Here is a 25373-nt window from a genome sequence, read left to right as displayed (position 1 = left end):
GATGTGGTCATATTTCCAGAAACTGTGCCTTAAGATTTCTGTTTTGTTTGTGTCTCCTTGAAGGAAATTCTAAGAGCCTTAGCCTTACAAGACAAACAGAACCAAGAGGTAAACATTTCCTTCTTTACTTCCTTCTCGTTTCTTCTTATTTGTTTTTCATGCTTCCCAATTTCTCTGCAATTTCTTGTTCTTTTTCATCAAATTAGTTTCATCTTTCATACCTTTTTTGCACCCTTATGCAAAACTTTGTTATTTTCATACCCTGTTCACCCTCTCTGCACAACCTGTATCCCCTGAACCCCCATATCGACCCTCTTTGTCATGTATTCCCTGAACCCCCATATTTAACCTCCTCTTCATGTATCCTCTGAACCCCCATGCTGACCCTCCTCATGTATCCCCTGAACCCCCATGTTGACCCTTCTCTCATGTAACCCCCAACCCCCCATGTTGACCCTCATGTATCCCCAAACTCCCATGTTGACCCTCCTCATGTATCCCCTAAACCCCCATGCTGACCCTCCTCTTCATGTATCCCCTGAACCCCCACGCTGACCCTCCTCATGTATCCCCTAAACCCCCATGCTGACCCTCCTGTATCCCCTGAACCCCCATGCTGACCCTCCTCATGTATCCCCTAAACTCTCCTCATGTATCCCCCAAACCCCCATGCTGACCCTCCTGTAACCCCCAAACCCCCATGCTGACCCCTGTCCCGTGACCAGCTGGCCCGGCAGAAGGCGGCGGCCCCCCCTCCCCGCCCCGTGCCGCCCCAGCACTACCAGCCGGTTCAGCCGGTTCAAACCGTACAAGTTGCAGATGTGGCGGCCACGGCTCCGCCCATTGCCGTGGCGCGCCAGCCCGTTGCCATGGCGCCCCCGCCGGTGAAGAAGCCGCCCCCGCTGCAGTTCGACGTGGAGAAGCCGGTTGTCATGGCGCCAGTAGCCGCTTCCGCACCGCCCGCCTCCGCACCGGTTCAGGTACAGTCCGGCACAAACCGGCCTCATCCCTAACTTTCTACATGCACTGTTTTGTTTTCTACACCACACAGAAGCTTCCTGTTTTTTCTGTGCCTGCTTTACACAAGTAGGTTGTTACACATACACAGATACAAAATGTACTGCTGTAGTACAAACACACAAACAACCTGGTACAGTGGTATAGCTTAAACCACTCACTTGTTTCTCCATACTTTTCTTCTTCTTTCACACCCACTGACACAAAACAGTTACATTCTGTACATGTATCTTCTGTGCCTGCCTTCATCTTAAGTGGTAACTGATATGGCACGGCACTGGTTTAAGTACAGTCTGGTGTAGGTCCCATTTCTTCAAATACAACAGTTGAACAGATATCTGCTTTGTTCACCTGTATCTGGTTTTGCACCAGTTTGGTACAGACTTGTCCATACTCTACAACACTCAGACTCACTTAGCTGGTGTGTTACGCTGAAGGGCGGTTATACCAGCTACCGGTATATAGGTACAGATACAGATGCTGGTGTGTTATGCCGAAGGGCGGTTGTACCAGCTACCGGTATATAGATACAGATACAGAAGCTGGTGTGTTACACCGAAGGGTGGTTATACCGGCTACTATATAGATACAGATACAGAAGCTGGTGTGTTACGCCAAAGGGCAGTTATACTGGCCGGCTATATAGATACAGATACAGAAGCTGGTGTGTTACGCCAAAGGGCGGTTGTACCAGCTACCGGTATATAAATACAGATACAGAAGCTGGTGTGTTACGCCGAAGGGCGGTTATACCGGCTATGTAGATACAGATACAGAAGCTGGTGTGTTACACCGAAGGGCGGTTGTACCAGCTACCGGTATATAGATACAGATACAGAAGCTGGTGTGTTACGCCGAAGGGCGGTTGTACCAGCTACCGGTATATAGATACAGATACAGAAGCTGGTGTGTTGCGCCGAAGGGCGGTTATACCAGCTACCAGTATATAGATACAGATGCAGACGCAGACCAGCCGTTTCACCGACCTTCTATACCTACAATCATCAATGTAGAATACTTGACAGTGAAGGTGTGTACATACTGTAGTACCGGACCTAGTCACTAGGGGTCCCCAGTGCACCAGTACCTCCATAAGGATTTGTGCAGGACCATGACTGGTGCCGATACATCACGCAACATTCTCACTTTTACAGCATGTTTTGTTGGTGTGGTTTGCTTTCCTCAAGGTAAGTGTTTTGAAGATTAAGATTGTAGTTTCCATGTTCATATACATGTGCAAAGATGTTAGGTGTGTATGATAAAAAAGTGGTGGGTACATTTGTATGTGGGCAGAGATCTAGTGCTAGACCAGTTTTACAATCATCTAATTTGTGTTAATCATAATCCTTATTTCAGTTCAAATTGGACTTGATTCTTGGAATCAGTTCAACTTAAGTGGTTCTGTACAATTGTTTGTTGGGTATATTTTATTTTCAAGTTTTAAGTTAGTTAGAATCCTTCGCACACCTTTTGCTTGATAGAGGCAGTGACCATCTCCATTGCCATAGCCCTTGGGCCGCACAGCTGGCTAGTCTACTTGCATAGGTGTGCTCCTCTCATGTTACATGTGCATGTTTTCAATGATGTAGCATCATTTTTATGTTAACCTCCACAGAAGGGAAACATACTGTTTTTGCTAGGTTCCTCTAATTCTTCTCCCAAGAAGTAAGGTCAATGTCATGTACCAGACAGTTACCATGGTGACTGTCAAGGTAGCAGACATCCCACGGTGTTCTATTACATTTTGTAGCAAGTAGCAAGTGGCAGGACAGAGCTGGAGAGGCTGGACACTAGATATGTAAATGTTCGAGTAAGGCCACACCAATTTAATTTCTTGGTTCACGTATTTTTTCATAAAAAGTATGCAGCGAGAGGGCGAAATAAAGATAAAAACAAAAATTGTAAAATGGTTGGGGTAAAGGTAACGGCTAATCCAAAACATAAAGGAAAAAAGTTTTCAGCTTGAAAAAAGTACAAAAACACTATTATTTTACAGTAACAGCACCTGTACCCACACTTTAAGGAGCTTATAATACTAGATTTCGGCGACCTCATACCTCCATGAAAATTTAGAGCTTTTGTAAATTTCATGCAATTGACTAAGACATTAACATAATTTATGCGTGTTGTTGTTCATCATTGACTAACGTACACATGTCACAAGTATAAAATTCCAATCATTAGACTTAAAGCGGCTTTGCAATTTTTACATAAATTATGCAAATAAGTTCCTCATTACCATATTTGGTATCTGCTTATATTCCATCTATCATAATTAATAAGTGTTACATTTATTGAAGTCCAGTTATTAGTAATAATGGTATTATACAATTTCCTCATTAATTATGCAAATAAGGTCCTCATTTGCATAACATGTATATCATTATAAACATCTTTGCCCAAGCTACCTGCACCCCTAAAATGATGCCAATCCGTCAATCCTTTCTGCAGTTATCCACTTTGGAATGTCTTGACAAAAATGCCCCTGCAGTTCCGAAATTACATGTTAGGGGGCTGAAATCTGCCCCACTTTGTCATGACACTGCAAGCTATCTACCACCCAAATGTCAAGACTACATCATGTCCAGGACAAGATATACATTGAAAAAACTGCCATGATAGAATATTCTCATTAATTATGCAAATTTACTCCTATTTTGTATAATTGGTATCTTATCTTGTACAACATTGTCTAAGGTACCTACATACCAAAAATCATGAAAATCCATTGTTCCCTTCTTGAGTTATCCTCTTCAGAAGTTTTTGACAAAAATGCCCCTGCTATCCCAAACCTAGTCGGTAGGGGGCCAAAACTTATGTCACTTATTCCTGAGCACAAGAGCTATCTAACACTCAAAAATCGTGACCATAGCGTGTTCAGAACACGAGATAGCAAAACCGGAAGTTGCGCTGCAGTACCAAGGGAAGCCGCTAGGGGGCCCAAAATCTAATCACTTCTAGCTTTCATCGCACCCCACCAACACACCAAGTATGAAACTAATCCATCCAGCCGTTCTTGAGATATCTTGTTGACAGACAGACAGACAGACACACACACAAACGCTGGGTACAAACGCTGGGTAAAATATAACCTCCATGACATTTCATGGAGGTAATAAAGGCCAATTTCCTACACCAGAAAGTTGGTGAATGGTTTCATTAATGATGAAAATTTGCTGATGGTAATTTTTATTTTTTATTTTTTTCCAAAAAATAGGAGCGAGCGAATCCGTGAACCAAGAAATTAAATTGGTGTGGCCTAAGAAACAGAGCTTGTTAGTCTATAGACCATTTGCAGGAAAACATCATGCATTTGCTTGCAAATGTTGTCTTTTTTTAAATCTAGTTTTCCCAATGCCCCGAGGTAATCAGTTAGTGCCTCGATAATGGTGGTTGTAAATCGGTGTCTGGCGTGTGTCAGGTCCGGAATTACCCATGACTCTCCGGGGAGCTCCACATAAAATATTAACCATGATGTTGATATGATGGAGGTAATTATGGGCCTGTCCTGTCCACCGATATAAAAGTGCTGATATGTTTGTGTTACTCCTGAATAATGAATCATTATAGTTAACAAGAAGGTTCTGTGTTTGATTCTCTGTGTGTGTGTGTGTGTGTGTGTGTGTGTGTGTGTGGAAATGTAGAAGTATATAGTAAATGTTTGACATATTCGTATGATATCTTTCATTGCACCTTCACACTGAAATTATCTTCTACAGTAGGAAAATGTGTTTTAATAGCTTATTTGTACAGATAACATGAACAAAATAATATGAATGATTAGACAGTGAATGGTAATTTCAGGGGATTATGCGTTATTATAACAAACATTAGGTTTCATGTCTCGAGAGTATGCAGTTCATGCAACCCAAATATGCTTGCCGAGGTGGAAACTTACAAATGTCTACAAACTTGTCTGGGTTGCCAGTTTCTGTGTCAGATTTGGTTTGCATTTACAATCTAAAATGTAATTACATGTACTTGCCATTGGGGATAGCAGTTGTAAGCAGCGACACCTAGCGCTGCAGTGCAAAATGAACCAGTCAGAACTGCCCCAAGGAAGGGGACAGAATAAAAGTCCCTGTGGTGTAATTTACCTTCTGATGTCGATAAGCAGTCGGACCGCATGAGTGATATTCAACTGGAAATTAGCACATTATTATCAAAAGTGTGTTATTACAAATATGTTTGATTTTCCTGTGAGAGGTTTTCCTTCTGCAGTCTTTCCCAACTCTGTCCCTTAACCAGGACGATGGGTGGAGGTCGAAGGCTTCATGATTAGCTCAGTATCTACAGTTAACCTGGAACAGAAAGGCGCAGTGTCAGCTCTGTATGGTGAGCTGTCGAACATAATGGGTAGATTGGCAGGTCCTGTTTAGAATTTAATCATTATCTGAATGAGGTGCTGTGGGATGAAGTTGGTTTAATCTTTTGTGCCAGGAGACATTGTCGGGGTTATCTTTTGTGTCTGATTTAATTTGATGATGGCTGGATTTTCAAAAAGATTAATTTTTTCCATAACTCCCAAAATGCCTGAGAATCCAAGGCTCATGAAAGCCACTGAAATGTTTTTGGTTACTGAATTGGAAAACGAACACAAAAACAAAGAGGAGTAACTATTAACTTGGTAAACACATTAGGGAGTGGATATAGTCAGGTTCCTCCCAGCACTCTTTTATTGTCTTGTCCTCCTGCTTAATCTAATATAAATGCCAGAGAAGTGGAGAATCTCTCCTCTTTGTCTGAGGACACAGATTTGTATTGCTGAAGATGTGTGTAGATGGAATCATCCTCCAGTTTGGGCTGTGTTTGTTTCTGATGGGTCTATTTTCAATAATACTAGTGCAGTGTGCATTAATTAGCATAAATTTGCATGGATGTTATAAAAGGCCATTTCAGTACTGAAATTGGAATGGCTTATCTTTTCGGCTGGCCCCAGGGATGATATGCAAATGTAGTAGATTATCTACATGGTGAATAAAGTATAAGGATGGGGTAATTTTAATCATGACAACAATTTATTGCATTGGGCTCTTCCTTCTGCCTGTTTCTTTTTCACAAGAAATTTTGGCATTTTTCCTGATGAAAATGATAAATTTGTCTTTTGAATGAATGAAAGAAAAGGAATTTACACCATATCTGGTAACAGAAGACAGAAAATCATAACTTACTTATGTTAAGATCATCAATGCTTACAATGTGGGGAACATTTGACACCTTGGTGTTGTGAGGAAAGTTGTGTTCAGTGCCTTTCCTGAGGACATAACGTCTGGCAAGGATCGCCAGGAATAGAACCTATAATGTGTTGATCTTGTGTTTGCTAGCATAGCCACTTGGCCATTCGGTGCCACTAATAGTAAAATAAAGTCAGTCCTTCCATGCCTGATGACGCATAGGGTGGCACCCATCTCCATCTCTATAGCTCTGGGCCATACATCTTTGTGCAGTCTCTACAGGGTGGGGCTAGTCCACTGGAAGTTTTACTTCTCTACCCTTTCCCGAATACGCAAGTGCTAAGCAAAGAAAGCAGCATGTACCATTTTAAAAATCTTTGGTATGACTCGGCCGGGGATCGAACTCACAATCTACCGAATGCAAGGTGAACACTCTACCCACTCGGCCATTGCACCATTGCTCTAATACTAGTAATAGTGATGTGGTTGTAATTCTGTGTATCCATCTCCTGAAAGTGTGTGATCGCCCGAACATCACAGTTCCCGAACATCATCGCTAATGGCAACAATTTCCTGTACCTCGGTCGGAAGAAGGGTTCTTAAGACTCCCTGGGAAGTCCTTAAAGTCTTGAGGGAAATGTCTTAAGTGTCTTCAGGCCACAAAAGCACTTCAGACGTGGTTTTTACTTCCTCAAGATCCATTAGAGAAGGAGAAAGTGAGAAGGAAGTGAAAATGATCGGGAACCAGTTTTAGCTCACTGAAGAGCCAACCTTCCACTGGTCGTGACAGAGAGGACAGACGCTAAGTACAGTATTTGCTGGTTTGTTGTATCGGGAAAATTCCCTTGAACTCTATTTGACAAGCACAATGAACAGTAAAAAAAGTCAAAGTCCTTTCCGCTACTGATGGCGCATAGGGCGGCGCCCATCTCCGTTTCAATAGCCCTGGGCCACACAACTTTGTGCAATCACTACAGCAGGGGGCTAGTCCGCTGGCAGTGGTGTGTGTTCAACTTCCATACTCTTTCCCGAATGCTGAGTGCTAAGCAGAGAAAGCAGCATGTACCATTTTTAAAGTCTTTGGTATGACTCGTCCGGGGAACTCACGACCTACCGAATACAAGGCGAACACTCTACCCATTTGGCCATTGCACTGGTATGACCAATGAACAGTAGACCACTGTTAAATGTCCTGTCTTAATGACTGCATCCCCTTACAGTAGCATACAAAAACAGTCGTGACAGAGAGGACAGATACTATGTATGTAGTATCTACAGGTTCATTGTGCCGGGAAATTCCCCTTGCTCTTTTGAACAAGCACAATAAACAGTGGACTAAGGCCTAAGGACTGCGACCCTTTCCAGTAGCGTGCATGTTGGATGACCGACACTGCAGGATTTAAAACTCGTGGCTTCTTGGTTTAGGCTTGGGCGCTAACCACTGGACTACGCACGCTACAAGAAGAACTGTCCACTGATGGAATGTTTCTGCTGACTCCTGCTTTTTTTTTAAAAACTTGTTTCTGCATACCAGGTCCTTTCTACTTGAGGATTTTAATCGAATTTTGACTTCAAGACGTCAAGAAAACAGTGCAAAATAGAAAGCCTGATAAAAATGCCTAAGAAAACGTCAAAAAAAGGAACCTCTGCTTGGAGAACGGAACAAAGGTGAACACCAGTACCTGATTGACAAATGAACGGTGGACCATGGCAGAACATCCTGTCCTAAGGACTGCAACCCCTGCCAGTAGCATACAAAAACCAGCAGCAGTAGAGTAGAGTGGAATTTGTTATCACCAACTGACCAAGCACAGTAGAGGCGTCTTCTCTGGATATTTTTGAATACTGCTTGCAGATAGATGTGCAAAAGTTAGGTGTGACAGGTCGTTTGGTGTAACATAACCAGCTGCTGCCGCACCGCGTGCCTGCGAAGCTGGTGTCGTTACGCCGAAGGGCGGTTATACCAGCTATATAGATACAGATACAGAAGCTGGTGTGTTACGCCGAAGGGCGGTTATATTGGCTTTATAGATACAGATACGGATACGGATACGGATATGGATACAGATACAGATCCAGTACTCAGTAGAACAAAGGTGAACTCCTGCACCTGATGACAAATGACCAGCGGATCTGATTAAGTCCCGGAGCCTCGGTGGGAGTAATTTTCATTAAGCAGAACAGCCCCAGCTGACTGCTGGCAGGGAACACTGACAGGGAGGGAAGCAGGCAGGCAGGTTCTGATGTTTTCATCAAACAGGAGTTTCTATCACCGTACAGCCCGCAAAAATACACCTCTGTTTTAGACATCACACTGCACCAAATATTGAGATTGTAAGGGAAAAAAATGAAATAATGGTTAGGATAGCAGACAGGCAGTTTCTGTTGTCTTCATCAAACAGAAGATGCTATCACTGTACAGCCGTGCAAAAATATACACCTCTGTTTTAGACATCACTGCTTGGAGAGTAGAACATGATTGTGCAGACCCAGATGAACGCTGGCAGGGAACACTGACAGGGAGGGAAGCAGGCAGGTTCTGATGTCCTTATCTAACAAAAGATGCTATCACTGTACAGCCATGCAAAACGATGTCCTAATGCTTAGCCACCACTAGCCCCCACTCTGTGGACAAATATTGAGATTGCAGAGAAAAATTGACAAAGGTTCCAAATCAGGCCCTGCAGGGAACACTGACAGGGGAGGGAAGCAGGCATGTTCTGTTGTCTTCATCAAACAAAAGATGCTATCACTGTACAGCCGTGCAAAATACACTCTTTTTTTGGGAACCACCACTGAACCACCACTCTGCACAATATATTGAGATTGCAGGAACAAATTGAAATCATGGTTAGGATAGCAGACAGGCATGTTCTGATGTCTTCATCAAACAGGAGATACTATCACTGTACAGCCGTGCAAAATACATCCTTGGTTAGACATTACAAGCCTCCAGTCGGTGGATGAAATGTTGAAATTGCAGGAAAAAAATCTTGTTGTAGTCAAAGAAGTGCATCAAATGAATTCTTTAATCAGTGACTCTCGTAAAACATGGGAAATAAGTTCTGAATCAGAGGAGAAAGATAAAGACAACATTGTACTACCTTGGATGCCATCAGTATTACCTTGTTGCAATTTTCAATAGACTAGAATAAAGTCTAGCTTATATTCACTCGCAGGACTTTCTCCATGACATGTATCTCTGCCCTGCAAATAAAATGTCACCCCGTCCATCAAAAAAATTCTGCTCTGCTTGACAAGAAATTGATGAAAATGTCGTTCTGTGAGCTTTAATAACGAAAATTAATGAACAATGAGTGGGACAAAACGGATGGAATCAGGAGGAACAGCCCTGGTTCCTGGTGTAACAGTGGGGGGTTCAAGTAGTGCTAAGCAACTGACCATGCCAAACGCCTGTCAGGCTTTTGGCTCGATCAGTTAGGCTGCTAGTCGTGATCCAGGTTCGATTCCCGGGTCGGTCAGGATATTTGTATATATTGTTTCTTTCTGTTCTACTCGTCCCGCTTGTGTTTCACTGGTACAGATCAGGTGTATCTTCCAGTTCTGCAGAATTGATCTTCATCCTTTTTAAAAATCCACCACATTGACTTGATGTTGCCTTTAGAGGGTCCTAATGCAGTCCTTTGAAGAGGGTTCTGTCCCCAACAACGTTAATAAATTACGGTAGAATCATGTGTAGTTGTTTTCTGCTTCTGTACTAAGCTGTGCTGTATGTGCACGATCATTGTGTGTACCTTCCATTTAATCTCGAACCAGATCCACGGTGCGTTATGTATAGTATCAAACTCCCCATAGGTGCCCGTTTGACTCCCTTAGCCGGCTATAGTCCTGGCCAGCTTTGATACTATCTTATGGCACCGTAGGATCTGCTTGGAGATTACCTTCCATTCAGTTTGTACTGTACTGCATCTATTACATTGTGTATATTGTTGATGTTGTTTATAGTCTGTGGGAGGGTGATCATATATACATCTGCAATCCCTTGAAAATCAGTCACCAAGTTAATGCATTGAAGAGACCACAGGAATGATTCATAAATAGATTGTGATTACTATACTGCATATATTATAATATTTGTTTTTAGTATGTGGAAGGGTGATTATTGATATTATGTTTTATCTGTACACATTTGGGATCCCATGGAAATCGGTCACAAGTTAATTGCAGGGACCGCTGGAAAGATTCCTAAACAGATTGTGATAAATTGAGAAGCAATGAGCAAGGTTTGGGTGGAAGTACTAAGTTGTGCTGTTTGTGCATGATGTGTGTATACCTTCCATTCATTTTGTACCGTACTGCATATATTATATTGTTTTTAGTGTGTGGGAGGGTGATTATTAATATTATGTTTTATCTGTACACATTTGGGAATCAGGCACAAGTTAATTGCAGGGACCGCTGGAAAGATTCATAGATAGATGGTGATGAATGGAGAAGCGATGAGCAAGGTTTGGGTGGAAGTACTAAGTTGTGCTGTATGTGCATGATCGTTGTGTATACCTCCATTCATTTTGTACTATACTGCATATATTATATTGTATTTAGTGTGTGGCAGGGTGATTATTGATATTATGTTTTATCTGGACACATTTGGGAATCAGTCACAAGTTAATTGCAGGGACCGCTAGATTAGATAGATCTATTCATAGATAGATGGTGATGAATTGAGAGGCGATGAGGCAGTTTTGGGTGGCACCAGGAGCCGTGAGTCGGCCCACGTGGTCGCCATGGTGACGTCATCCCACATCTACATGGGAATTGGGGGAATTTCAATATTCCGTGTCTGTTTGTCTCGTGATGCGGGGCTCGCACGGAGTGATTGTCGGGTTGGGCGGGACGTGCGTGGGTCGCGCGGGACTTACGTGGGTCGCTTGGGACCCACCCTCCCTGGGGAGGGGCTGCTTAATGTAGGGTGCATTTCCACACTTCAGTCTACAGGCTCCCGGGAGGCTAGTGCTCACACAGACACACTCGAGGGAGTAGCAGGGCCATTATCAGCCGCTAACACATCAGTATTCCTGCTGTCAGCTGGAGGGTGATGCCAGGAGGATACCTCACACACACAGGAGGACATCTTACACACACACATGAGAAGACAGCACACACACGGGAGGGTAGCTTATACATACACACACTCGAGGGAGTAGCAGGGCCATTATCAGCCTCTCACACATCAGTATTCCTGCTGTCAGCCGAGCGGTAATGCACAGCTCTGATGGAAGAGCTTCCCGCCACACTGTAAAGGAAATTATGTTGATTCTTCCTCATAATAACCGCTGTGTATGAACCACTCAGGAACCCTCCCCGAATAAACAACAGTGGGCGATCCCTCGATTAATTTACTCGGGCTCCCTCCCCACATTAGCATTGGTATGGAAATATCCCCGCTCTTTCTGCCTCATAATAATCGCTGTGTGCCATCCCTCGAATAAACCACAGTGTGCGATCCCCCGAATAAACTACTCAAGCTCCCTCCCCAAATAACCAGCTTCCCTGCCTGCATTAGCATTGGTATGGAAATATCCCTACTTCTCTTTCTGCCTCATAATAATCGCTGTGTGCCGTCCCTCGAATAAACCACTCTGCCAGGCTCATTGGTATGGAAATATACCTGCCGCTCTTTCTGCCTCATGATAACAGTTGTGTGCCGTCCCCCGAATAAACTACTCCGGCACCCTCCCCGAATACCCAGCTTCCCTCCCTGCATTAGCATTGGTATGGAAATATCCGGGCTCCTCTGAGTCAGGCAGGCTCACCGAGGGGATTGGTTACCGGGCGTTGGCTGCCCGACGACGGGCGTTTGGGATGCATGGGCACCTGCAAAGCATTGACGTCCGTATTTATTCGGCGTAGGAAAATGCCAGCCTGTCCACGAACGTGAGACGGTTATTTATCAGCCGAGTGTTTCCTCTCTCGCGGTCGGGCCAAAGCGTGGTGGTAACGAACGAACGTCAGGGTAAGACGACACCCTCGGACACCATGATATAGGATATGCGTGTATCGTGTTCCAGCAGCCGGGAGAACGTCTGATGGGAGCCTGTGCCGGGCAGAGCCCTCTCTGGTACGTGGGGTGAATGGACCCAGACCTCGCAGCCTATGGATTGTGTGTGTCGCATGGAATGTCACTGCCTTATGAAGAAGAAGGTACGTACAGACGTACATGTAGATGTATATATATATATATATATATATATATATATATACCCTCCATACGTACGGGGGGTTGATATGTGATGGATGCAGGTTTTCTGTTCTCTCTCCTGATGGCATATTCATGGGATGTTGTTGCCGAGCGATGACTCCCCCTCCCCTGAGGAGGAGGAAACGACTCCCCTCCCCCCCATCCCCCCTCCCCTGTGTGAAACCCTGTACCTGATGAGTCTACAGGGATGGGGGGTTCATGTGGTTCTGTTGACATCCCTCCAACCCAGCCCAGCCCGGCAGGAGAGGCCCCACATTGGCAGCCATCTTGGTTTTCCTTTAGCTTCCTCTTCTGTACCTGCCCCTCTCCTCCAGTCTGCATCAGTACCAGCATCTCCTCCTCCTGATGTGGTGATGCTGGGGGATTGTAGCTGGGATGAAGGGGAGGGAGTGTTTTTATGTGTGTGTGTGAGGGTTTAGTAGATGGATGGATGGATGGATGGGGAGATGGTTAGTATGCAGGACAGGGATGCTGGGGATGTGGAGGAATCCAGACTGGGTACCACCCGTCTCCAGCCCCTTCAGAAGGAGTCTGTGGGTTGGTTTTATTCCTACATTCATCAGGGAGGATGTTATGAGCTCATCTGGAGCTCTGACTGGGAAATACGGAGCACAAACGTGTCCCTTACTTTACTTACCATCAAATTATGTCAAGTTTGGTGCTAATTCTGTCCATATCTAATTGCATAGATGATATAAACATGGAATGTACAATATTTTCCTGATGTTATGAACGGCTCTGTAGCTCTAAAGGGGAATACGGGACACAGAGACATACAAACGTGCCCATTACTTTACTTACAATCAAATTATGTCAAGTTTGGTGCTAATTCTGTCCATATCTAATTGCAAAGATGATATAAACATGGACTGTACAATATTCACCTGATGTTATGAACGGCTCTGTTGCTCTAAAGGGGAATACGGGACACAGAGACATACATGTACATACGTGCCCATTACTTTACTTACAATCAGTTTACAAACAGTTTGGTGCTGATTCCTGCCATGTCTAATTGCAAAGATAAAGAAAACATGGAGTGTACGATATTCTCTGCCTGATGTTATGAGCAGTTGTGTGTTAAGCAGTGAGCTGGGACACAGGATACAGGAATAGGCACATAGGTGGTGTCTTCTGCAGTATTTATGTGTACAATCAAATTATCACTAGTTTGTTCTTAATTCCTACCATGTCTAATTGCAAAAATAAAGAAAACATGGAGTGTGCGATATTCTCCTGTTGTTATGAACTGGTTTGTAGCACTGATAGGGAAGGTACACACATGTACGTGCCTCCTATAGTAGTTATTGTCTAATTCTGTCAAGTTTGGTACAAATTCCTACATTGTACCATGGCTAATTGCAAAAATGAGGAAAACATTGAAAGCATTGATGAGTGTCCTTGTTATGATCTGGTCAGGAACACTGATGGGGAATACAGGACACAGGGAGGGCACAAACGTGTCCTCTACTGTACTTACAATCAAATCATTCCAAGTTTGGTACTAATTCCTGCCATGTTTAATTGTAAAGATGATATAAACATGGAGGGTGGGATATCCTAGTGTTCTGAGCTGTTGTGTGTTTGCAGCAGTGGTGGGGGATACAGGATACAGGAAGTATCCCCTACTTTTACATGTACAATCAAATTATGACTAGTTCACTTTGTTGCTAATTTCCATCATGATTAATTGAAAAGATAATCAGGACAGGTAGAATATTCTTTCCCTGTTATGAGCTGGAGTGCCTGTATGGACCAGTATTGGGATAACACAGGAAAGGTACATCTGTACACAAATATAAATGTAGGTGTGGGCAACAATGATAATTCCAAGTTTGTTTTTGTTGCTAATTTCTCCCAAGATGACAAAATGAAGGAATGAACAGTATTCACTCCCCAATATTGTATATGTGCCTGTATGGACTTGTGCCAGTGGGATGGTAGATAGTAGAGGTGTCAGCAACAACAATGATTTAGTTGAAATCAAGTTTTTTTTGCTAATTGCTGCCAAGAGCTAATTGCAAAGATGTCAAAACGAAGGAATGAATGGTATTCACTCCCCAATATTATGAGTGTGTGTGTGTGTCTATAATGGACTTGTACCAGTGGTACTGGGTAACTCAGCATAAACTATGATAAAGGGAAAGTAGAGGGGTCAGCTATAGTGTTGATAAGTTTTTATCTAAGTCCTGCCAAGAGTTAATATTGATAACGATGATGAGAACGATAGGTGCACAATGATCACCACCTGATGTTTAGAGCAGTGTGAGAGCTGTGTTGTACATTCATGACACAATTGTACAGGACAACAATTATTCATAAGTTTATTGCTCATCTACAGTGAAGAGGTAATTATAAGTAGAATAACTGGGATTTACTGTTGGAAACTAAATTAAACTAAACACACAATCAACCAAAAATGTTCAAAACTAATTGACTTTGACTTTATTCAGATCCACTTTTAGCTATTACAACATTATGTTGCCAGCTATTCTTCCAGTGGTCTACATTGAGCAAGATTGAAATAGTAAATGAATATGTATACAGGTCATCAACAATACATTTTACAGATAACTTTAAAAATAGGGTTCTTCCACATCTATAGCACAAAAAACAAACAATTAACTGGCTCATCAACAATATATTTTACAGATAACTTTAAAAATAGGGTTTCTCCTCATATATAGCACAAAAACCAAACAATAAACTAGCTCATCAACAATATATTTTACAGATAACTTTAAAAATAGGGTTTCTCCTCATATATAGCACAAAAACCAAACAATAAACTAGCTCATCAACAATATATTTTACAGATAACTTTAAAAATAGGGTTTCTCCTCATATATAGCACAAAAACCAAACAATAAACTAGCTCATCAACAATATATTTTACAGATAACTTTAAAAATAGGGTTTCTCCTCATATATAGCACAAAAACCAAACAATAAACTAGCTCATCAACAATATATTTTACAGATAACTTTAAAAATAGGGTTTCTCCTCATATATAGCACAAAAACCAAACAATAAACTAGCTCATCAACAATATATTTTACAGATAACTTTAAAAATAGGGTTTCTCCACATATATAGCACAAAAACCAAACAATAAGCTAGCTCATCAACAATATATTTTACAGATAACTTTAAAAATAGGGTTTCTCCTCATATATAGCACAAAAACCAAACAATAAACTAGCTCATCAACAATATATTTTACAGATAACTTTAAAAATAGGGTTTCTCCTCATATATAGCACAAAAACCAAACAATAAACTAGCTCATCAACAATATATTTTACAGATAACTTTAAAAATAGGGTTTCTCCACATATATAGCACAAAAACCAAACAATAAGCTAGCTCATCAACAATATATTTTACAGATAACTTTAAAAATAGGGTTTCTCCTCATATATAGCACAAAAACCAAACAATAAGCTAGCTCATCAACAATATATTTTACAGATAACTTTTAAAATAGGGTTTCTCCACATTTATAGCACAAAAACCAAACAATAAGCTAGCTCATCAACAATATATTTTACAGATAACTTTAAAAATAGGGTTTTTCCACATATATAGCACAAAAACCAAACAATAAGCTAGCTCATCAACAATATATTTTACAGATAACTTTAAAAATAGGGTTTCTCCACATATATAGCACAAAAACCAAACAATAAACTAGCTCATCAACAATATATTTTACAGATAACTTTTAAAATAGGGTTTCTCCACATTTATAGCACAAAAACCAAACAATAAACTAGCTCATCAACAATATATTTTACAGATAACTTTAAAAATAGGGTTCTTCCACATTTATAGTACAAAAAACAAACAATAAACTAGCTCATCAACAATATATTTTACAGATAACTTTAAAAGTAGGGTTTCTCCACATATATAGCACAAAACCAAACAATAAACTACAATGTAGCTCCTAGTAGTTGTGACATGTTTTACAGACAGAAGGCCTGGCTCAGGTGTTAGTTATAGTGATGATAGTCATGATAAGTGTATCACTAATTCCTGGTGGATGAGTTATCAGCAGTACCATCAGTTGATGATCAATGATCTGTCAAACAGTCTGGGTACAAGGGCAAGTGCAGGGATCAAAATAACCACATGGAAAAGAGTTTTTTTTTTTAGAAGAAAAGTTTATTTGGTAAGAAGAAAACTACTAACTATCTGTATTAGAAATCACACAGTGCAGAAACTAGGAAAAAAGTTTTTTTCTTCCCACAAGTATCTACTCTATTTCACACAGAAATTTGTTTTTTCAATTATATACTAACTGTCTTGTTGGGTTGGGCTTGTCTGTTTTGTAGCTAATATCATGCTTACAGTATTACAAAATGTATAATGATATATGTTTATATACATAGATATTCTCTCTTTATTTGCAAATTATGCCTGAGGGCCAAATAAATTGAACAAAAATTAAGATCTCGTAAAAAGGTAAAAACATCTAAAACACTAAGTCAACAAATTCTTGTTTTTAAGTACATTACATGGGTGACATTTTAAATGTATTAATGTGTAAGGCAGAGAGTTATTTCTTTATTTACAAGCTTATGCCTGAAGAGCAATTGCACAGAACACTAAGATATCATTAAAAAGTAAAACATTTAAAATACTAAAAGTCTACAAAATCAACTCTTGTTTCCAAGTATATTACATGGTTGACATCTTCAATAAGTATTTATGTGTAAGGCAGAGAGTTGTCTTTACTTGTACCTGTTGGGTTGACTTCAGCTGAGACTCAGGTGTTGATGTGTGAGGTTTAAAGGAGGCAGATTTGCTGCTTGTTGTCAGGAGAGTTTTGCTGCTTGTTGTCAGGAGAGTTTTGCTGCTTAATTGTTGTCGGGAGCATTTCGTGCGGCTCCCAGCTGGGGGGGGGGGGAGGAGAACAGCTAATCTGACAGCTGGGAGGATGATTACACAGGAGGGACTCTGCAGCTGAGGATGATCTCATGGACTATTGTGCAACAGAGTTTGCTAACACTGCACATATGCAGAAACTGATGGACATTTGATTTGCTTTTCTGGTACAGTTTCTGAGCTTTGGAACATTCAAACTTACTTTAGTCCTAAAATTGTATGTGTGTGTCTTTGTTATAACTTACCGTCATTTTAAGCTCATGAAGATGTATTTTAAAGTTTCGTGTCATGAAGTTCAGGTTTTTGAGACGAAACGGGTACTATTTTTTTTTTCTGTCTCATTTCCTGATTGTGCAGGTGATGTTTAGTAATGCTGTTTACTTTTCCATTCATCTCTGGCAGCGCTGTCTAATTACACAGCAGTGTGCCTGGGTACAGGCAGATACTGATGGAGTAGGGGGGGGGGGGGTATATGACTGATAGATGATGTTCTGTCTGTCGGCATGAAAGGAGGGGGCTGGCTAGGGGGGTCAGGACAGACTGGGAAAGGGGGTTAGGGCTGGGGAGGGGGCAGTTGGGGAATTATTCTGAGGTTTTCATTCTGTCAGTGGTGACTGCTGAAAGGGTCGAGGGTTTGTTATTATATTAAAATCACCTGTTTGTGTGTATGGAGGTTTAGCAGCATTACTGCTAGTGTAAATGTGTTCGCATGTGTGTGTGTGTTTTCACATTGTCTTCGTTAAATCAGAACCATACTAAACCACACAAAACGACAACACAGGCTTAGTCAATAAAGTTTCATATAAAATGTAACACTCTAATATATTGTATGAAACAGAGATACAGTGTGTATCTACATGTGTGTAATAATAACATGTACTGATGAATTGGACGAATTAACAGTATTTTCAAATGAAAAACATTATTGCAACTTTCTTCTGCTGCCAGGCTGTGTACAAAATGTAGGTGTTAAAGTTCAACATGAATTTTTGTAGTGTCCTTCAAATGTGGAAAATGGATTTTGCTTTTGTAGTGTTGGGTTGTGTTCTATTGTTCAAGTTCACTGTCACACAATCTTCAACATGATTATAACGCTAAAGATAAATTGAGGATTTTAAAAATATACAAACAGCCCGATCTCGCATCACTTGATATCCCGGGGTATAATCAGAATTTCTGTGGTGTTGATTTCTGTTTGATATGGGCGCATAATAAGTGAGTCATTGGTCCCTAGAGGGTCCCCTGATGGATTGGGAGGATTGCCTGATGTTCTAGCAAGGTCGTTCTGGAAGGGTGGATATTAACAATGTCATGTAATGATTACATCATGAGTTTTCCTGATACATGTTTGAACCATGAAACAAGGGAAATTATACTAATTGGTAGGTAATAATATTCATAATAATATTAATATTATTACAGTATTTATAGGGACTACAATTCAAATAGAGATTATTGACAAAAAGGACTGTTCAAGTTAAAAACAGGCTATTTTGGGGGATATGCATACAAATTGTAATGATGACATCATGGTTTTTCCTGATACATGTGTATGAACTATAAAACAAATGAAATAATACTAGGTGATATGATATTCCTAATATTTAGAAACACCAGATATAGAGTATTTACAGGGACTACAATTCTAATAGAGACTGTGGACGCCATGATGATACAAGGCTGTTTACGTTAAAAACAAGCCATTTTGGGAGATATGCGCACACATATCAGCATTATTCATGTCAGGAAGAAATCCTCAGTGCTGATGTCATTACATGTAAATTGACCATATCATCATATAAATTTTAATATCATTTATTATATATATATATATATCAATTCTGAAAATGTAATTGAGCATTTAGAGGTATATTGTGGGTTATGGTAATTTATACAGTCTCTATTGGTCAATTTTTATCATGGTAAAAATATTATTCTATATCTAATTTTGTCCCTCTGAAGTAAAATCTGGTTACGAAGGACAAAACAGGGCTCCCTTGGAAATCAGTCTGCTGACTGAAGGGACCACCCTATAACATATAAGATCAATAAAAAAATAAAACAAATAGATAAATGAGTCCTAATTCCCATCATTTATTGTTGTATAATTTTGAAAAATAATATTGCCCTTTATTTATTTTTGTTATCTATATGATCCACATACAGAAGTGTGGAACATGTGAGTTATCTTATTGACAGTGTCTGTGTGGCTGACCCAGGGTTTTTCCTGGGGGGGGGGGGGTTCATTTCACTGTCAAATTTTGCAGATGTTTTATGGGCCTCCAGAGGATGGGGGGGGCATAAATTAAGGGGGGGGGGAAAAACTGCAGTGGGGGAATAAAAATTGTGTGGGAAAAGAAAGATACAATTTTTTACCCCTATCCTCAATGACAAAGACTGTTTTGACTTTGAGAATGGTTAGAAATTAGAAATGTGAATACATGTACTGAGTGCTGTAGGGAAGGGGCCCATGATTGCAGCTTTCCTTTGGTTTCATTTATTTGTTTTCCTGCATAACTGACATTCACGTACTGCCAGGGCTGCCTAACTATCAAATACCTGTGATTGAACAGTATACTTTATACAGTATGACGGAACTAAGTTTCAAAACTGCAAAATTGCATAGAGAAATATTTTGATTGGAATAAAGAACCAGCAATAAAGATTTTTTATACAGTTGATCGGGTACTCAAGGAAAAAAAGGTTTTGTCATTTTTCATGACACCTAAATATCAACACTATGCAGTATACTAGTGCACAGGACATAATCCATACGCAAATGTCTAGGTAACGTCACACTGGTGTAAGTTAAACCACGATTGAAGATCAGGTGCATGTTTTTGTGCACATTTTTGTACCCAGTGTTTATAGCCCTTCTTGGTGCCTACAAAAGGTAATATAAATGCATTTACGTTCGCAGGAATACACTGTCACATACTATATACACAGTCACATACTGTAATGCAAAAATGTTCGCGGTGGTTTGAAGTTTGTGGTAAGACGGCCTCGACAAAATCGCGAACATAAAACCACCGCGAACATGTCTTCATTTACAGTAATCATCGACAAACCCATGTGTCTGCTGTAGTGTCGGCCATGCTCGCCTGGTGTGATGATCTGTAACATGATACCCGCGGACAGCTGGCGGAACAGAGTGTCAGATTACAGGCGGCGTCGCCATGGTAATTAGATGAAGTAACGGATCAATGGTCGCCGCTAACGGAGCAGTTTTTGTGGTAACCGACGGTAACCGTTGACCTGATTATAAACGCTTAGGACACGTGCTTCTGTGGGGAAATACTGGTAATGCGTTGGGATTGTAGAGATGGCAGAAATTACACGTTATTGTTTATATTTTTGTTTGTGGTTTGTTTTAGTCAATCATCCATCCATCCATCCATCCCAACAAACAAAATTTTTAACCCTGCAAGTTTATCTGTATAAAATATGTTTGTGTAGGGATAAAATTAACCATTTTCTGCAAAGTGTAGAAAATGACAGACAATGCATCAACTTCCTCCATATTGCCTTGAGTCTGACCTAAAAAATGAATTTCTATGTGTTAAAAGATGAGTGTTCCTGTTGGGGTGGAAAATGTTAACGATGATTAGATGATAATTATTCTGCTAATTACAGTCTGTCTGCTGCATGCTGTATATAATCTTCTGTCAACGTTACACAGAACATCCGCTCTGTAAAATTGCTGTACTAATTACAATAATCAACAGAAGGATTAGTAGCAGTGTGACAAACACAGAAATATGGTGCTAATCATTATGATAGACCAATTTTTCTGCTGTACTGTATGATAGTTATAATGAAATAATCGGGATATTGGAGTTTTCTTTACACAACTAGTAATGGTCTCACACAGGCTAAGGTTTTGATGCCAGTCAGACATCTTCCTCAGAGCTTCTGACTGGAGAGATGCTGTGAAACGTTAAAGCACTGGTGAGACATGACTGGCTGTGAAATAGAAAACTCCAATAGCCGATGTTCTACCAACCTGATGAAATTACTTTTGGACATGGAACTCATTCAAAGCACATGTAAAAGATGAATGAACGGAATAGAGGAGAATAAAGACAGGAGGATGATAAGCTGCACACCTGTGGACACGATGATGGTTGGGCAGGATTTGTGTTGGTTCTGGACTTTCATCAACCTGATGAGATTATTTTCGGATATGAATTACGATATGATATAATGAAACTCTTCAAAACACATATAAAAGATGAAGAAACCAAATAGAGGAGGATGAAAGAGCACCAATCATCTGCACACCTGTGGACAGGATGATGGTTGGACAGGATTTGTGCTGGTTCTGGACTTTCATCATCATGATTATAATCTGTAAGGTGAAGATGTGAAGGATACAGTTTTGTTGGAAAAGAATTCTGAGGTTATAACTTATAGCCTTGTGTGGCTGGCTGCAGCATTTTTGCTTGGTAGAATCTATGGGGTGTTATCTCCATCAAAAATGGAGATATTATGAATATGTGTGTTTGTGTGTGTGTATCTGTGTCTGTGTTCCTGGATATTTGTAGTCAGTATAACTTAAGAACCTCTGGATTGGCTATGATGATATTTGGTATCTGAGTAGGTTTTGGGAAGACGAAGGACAGGTAGATTTTGGTCCCCCTGGTATGTGACCTTGGTACTGCAACAGAACTAATAGCTGCAGCCTTAATTTTTTTAGGAACAGTTACTGCAGGAGTGCTTTAATTATGTGTGAGAACCATCTAAGAGACTGTGTCCAGCCATGCTGTATAGAACGTCACCAACGCTTTAGAAAAAGTGAAAAGCTTGGAGTTAAATGATACTTTTACGATAAGCATGCCCAGAGTTTAATCTGCTGAGTATCGTGGCTAGAAACGTAAGCTTTAGAGCATTGTTGGACGTTGAGAGATTATGAAGTACTGAGACAGCAGACAAGAGTTCCATCTTTCTAATCTGTTAAGTGCAGTTGTGAGGATGTGTTTGTGATATCACTGTTGGAGATAGGGCTGGGTACCGGTACAAAAAAATTCAGGTCCAGGTCCGGTTCAGGTCCAGAGGGTCAGGTCCAGGTCTGGACCTGAACATTTACCTGATTCAGTATGACTCATTCTAATGGTCCATTTCACTACAAAGAAATCTGTTTGGTGAAAGTATTAGACTCAAACTGTTTCAAAATCCTACAACGCTAACTGCACCTGTACGGTTGACTGTAAAATTTGGTAGAAATGACTATGATGATGATGACTATAAACTCTGTTCTACTTTACTCTTGTTATTTTCTTCCACCTGCAAGCGCCAAAACGTGTGAATGCCTGATCAAATAATCTGTTAATTTTCCAATAGGTCCAACATCCGGTACACCTAATTTTTTCCGATCCGGTTTTTCCGGATCGATCCAATAAGAAAAACCGGTTTTGTTGTAGACATAATGCAATGTTCAGGAATGATGTAAAAAATGACATCAAAACTTAGGAAAAAACGGTGAATTTTGGAGTTGTGCAATCAACCTGGGAGATGGAAGCTATGTCATGACCAGAGTTTAATCAGTTCAGTCAGTTCAGTTCAGTTCACCTTATTTCTACTGGTAAGTCCTGTCTGCTGAAAGCATCTATGAGGATGTGTTTGTGATATCACTGTTGAAGACATGAGACAATGTTCAGGCATGATGTATGTAAAACGTCATCAAAACTTAAAAAAACAACTGTGAAATTTGGAGTTGCGTGATTAGCTGGACTAGACGGAAGCTTTGTCCTGACCAGACTTTAATCTGCTGAAAGCATCTATGAGGATGTGTTTGTGATATCACTATTGGAGACAATTTTGAAACAATGTTCAGGCATGATGTATAAAATGTCATCAAAACTTAGAAAAAAAATGGTGAAGCTTACAGTTATGTGATCAGCCGGACTAGACGAAAGCTTTGTCCTGACCAGACTTTAATCTGCTAAGTGCTGTTGTTACTGATGTCCGGAGCATGGGCTACAGAACATCAAAGCTGCTGGAGGAAAAAATGATGTTTTGAAGGGAAAAGAGTGTGAAATGATTAGTGTCAAAAGATATGAGAGAGAATTCTGATGGATAATGTGATGGCTATAATGCTGTAAAGTGGCGTTGGTAACAGGCAGGGTTTGTGTTGATGTTCCACATCAAAGCTTTGGATAGGAAGCTTCAGAGAGTGGTGTGCTGTAGGAAATGGTATTCATTAATCAGTTAGAACTGAAGTGTTGGAGTGCTATTAGCAGGGCTGACTTAGTGGCAATTTTTTTGCTCACTTGGGTGATGCTAAAAAAAAGCATCTCTGGGCTGTCAGGGTCTCATGTTTCCCAGCAAAAGGTCTGCTTTTTTATTTGATAATTATGTAGAAAGTACAGGCAATTCAGCCTATGGTATGGCTGCGAAATTCATTCATTTGATTGCTAAGTATGTGTTCTTCACATATCCGATAAACCACCTTGAAGTTCAGTTATCGCACCAGTTGATGATAACACTTCCTTCTCATGTTGTCAGTGTTATCAGTTGAAAATAAGATGTCCCCTTTCCTTCCCTTTCCCTTTCAATGTTATCCATTGATGGTGTCACAGTAGGTTTATTTGATTGTGTGTATTCTTCACGATAAACCGTCCTCAGTTATCGCACCAGGTGATGATAACGCGGAACCCTCTCTCTAAATCTTATCGGTGTTATCGGTCCAGGGTAGTTCGTTGAGGATGTCACAGTAGGTTCATTTGAAGGACGACAAACCGACTAATAACGCATCTCTTTCTCCCATGCAGGGATCGAAATACTTTTTTTTTTGCTACATGCAAAATTGCAAGTTGGCAAAAATTTTACGTGCAATTTGAAAAATTTACATGCAAAATACAACAAGGCGGCGATGGTGACAAGTATCGCCAGCTTGAATCGGTGAATTTTGATTATATCTAGTAAAGTTACCAGAGAAAGTTACTGGCAAAAACAAGAAAGGATAAAGACACACGTCCATTTGTCTTTTTGTCTAAGAGTAGGGGGTCTAATTCCTCAGTATTTTTCCAATAGGCCAGGTATTTTCAACATGCAAGATTGCAAGTTCAGAATAATTTTACATGCAAATCTCAAAAATTATGTGCAAATTGCAAGTTAAGTATGTGTATTTCGAACCCTGCCATGTTCTACTCCATTAGTCAGACAAGGCTATAATGATGTTTTATTTGCAAAATCATGCCAAAAGTATAATATTGCATGACTGTATAGTCTCAAAGACATCAGTCAGTCAGACATAAGAATAAAAAATAGTGTGATACTTAACAGTAGTGTTTAATACATTATTATACAATATGACATTGTCATGTTTGACTTCTTCTATGAAGGCAGTGGTTAATGAACTGTCCCACATTTTGTAACATAACTTTATTGCACAACAATTGTAAGAGGTACAAAGTATGGCATCTACATAACTACAGTGCTATAACTTAACTTAAGGCTTATCTAACTAATACAGGAGTTGTAGTATGGGATAAGTTTCTTACAATCATTGGAGGCTTTTACAATCATTTGGGGAATTTCTAATGTCAAAACCTTCTTTGATATATTTTCCTATATCTGCCATGCAGGGATTGTCACATGTCATGATGTATCTGAATTTGCACTTCAGGTCCATGATGATTGGGTTTTATGTTCTAAGACTAGTAGAAATAAAGCACTGCTAATAACGCCATTCCCCATATACTCTCGTTTTACTTTCCCCTCCCCACATGCTCCACTATTGGAAGTGTTGAGTTGAGGATGACGTGGTTAGTAAGATCGTGGCGGCGGCTAATCACCGGATTTAGGCTAGCGGGATCTTGACGTTGCGCGTTAACAGGGCTGGAAATACCACCTGCATATGCAGGTTAGTGCAGGTAAAATTGGAGCTGTGCAGGTATTTCTGGTGTCTACCTGCACCTAACCTGCACTGGTCCATGTACTGGGTATATACAGGTTAGTGCAGGTAAAATTGGAGCAGTGCAGGTATTTCTGGTGTCTACCTGCACCTAGCCTGCACTGGTCCATGTACAGGGTTTTATACATAAATGTCATATGATGTGGTACC

General features: G+C 40.5%; 1 protein-coding gene across 15 annotated transcripts in view; it reads left to right on the top strand.

Moving 5' to 3' along the window:
• Positions 1–25373, top strand: part of LOC118427794 (disks large homolog 2-like) — a 104620-nt gene that overhangs the window by 23359 nt on the left and 55888 nt on the right. For 13 of the 15 annotated variants that reach the window (XM_035837743.1, XM_035837742.1, XM_035837737.1 and 10 more), the window contains exons 4-5: positions 64–108; positions 726–980. The exons of 1 other annotated variant lie outside the window; for it this stretch is intronic. In XM_035837743.1, the coding sequence (XP_035693636.1) occupies positions 64–108; positions 726–980 (300 nt within the window). Of the gene's footprint in view, positions 1–63; positions 109–725; positions 981–12082; positions 12357–25373 lie in introns of those variants that run through there. One more of the 15 variants, XM_035837745.1, reaches the window with a different exon arrangement.

This window comes from Branchiostoma floridae, chromosome 12, assembly GCF_000003815.2.
Source record: "Branchiostoma floridae strain S238N-H82 chromosome 12, Bfl_VNyyK, whole genome shotgun sequence".
NCBI lineage: Eukaryota > Metazoa > Chordata > Leptocardii > Amphioxiformes > Branchiostomatidae > Branchiostoma > Branchiostoma floridae.
Note: the sequence above shows the minus strand (reverse complement) of the source record. Positions and strands in the feature narration are given on the sequence as shown.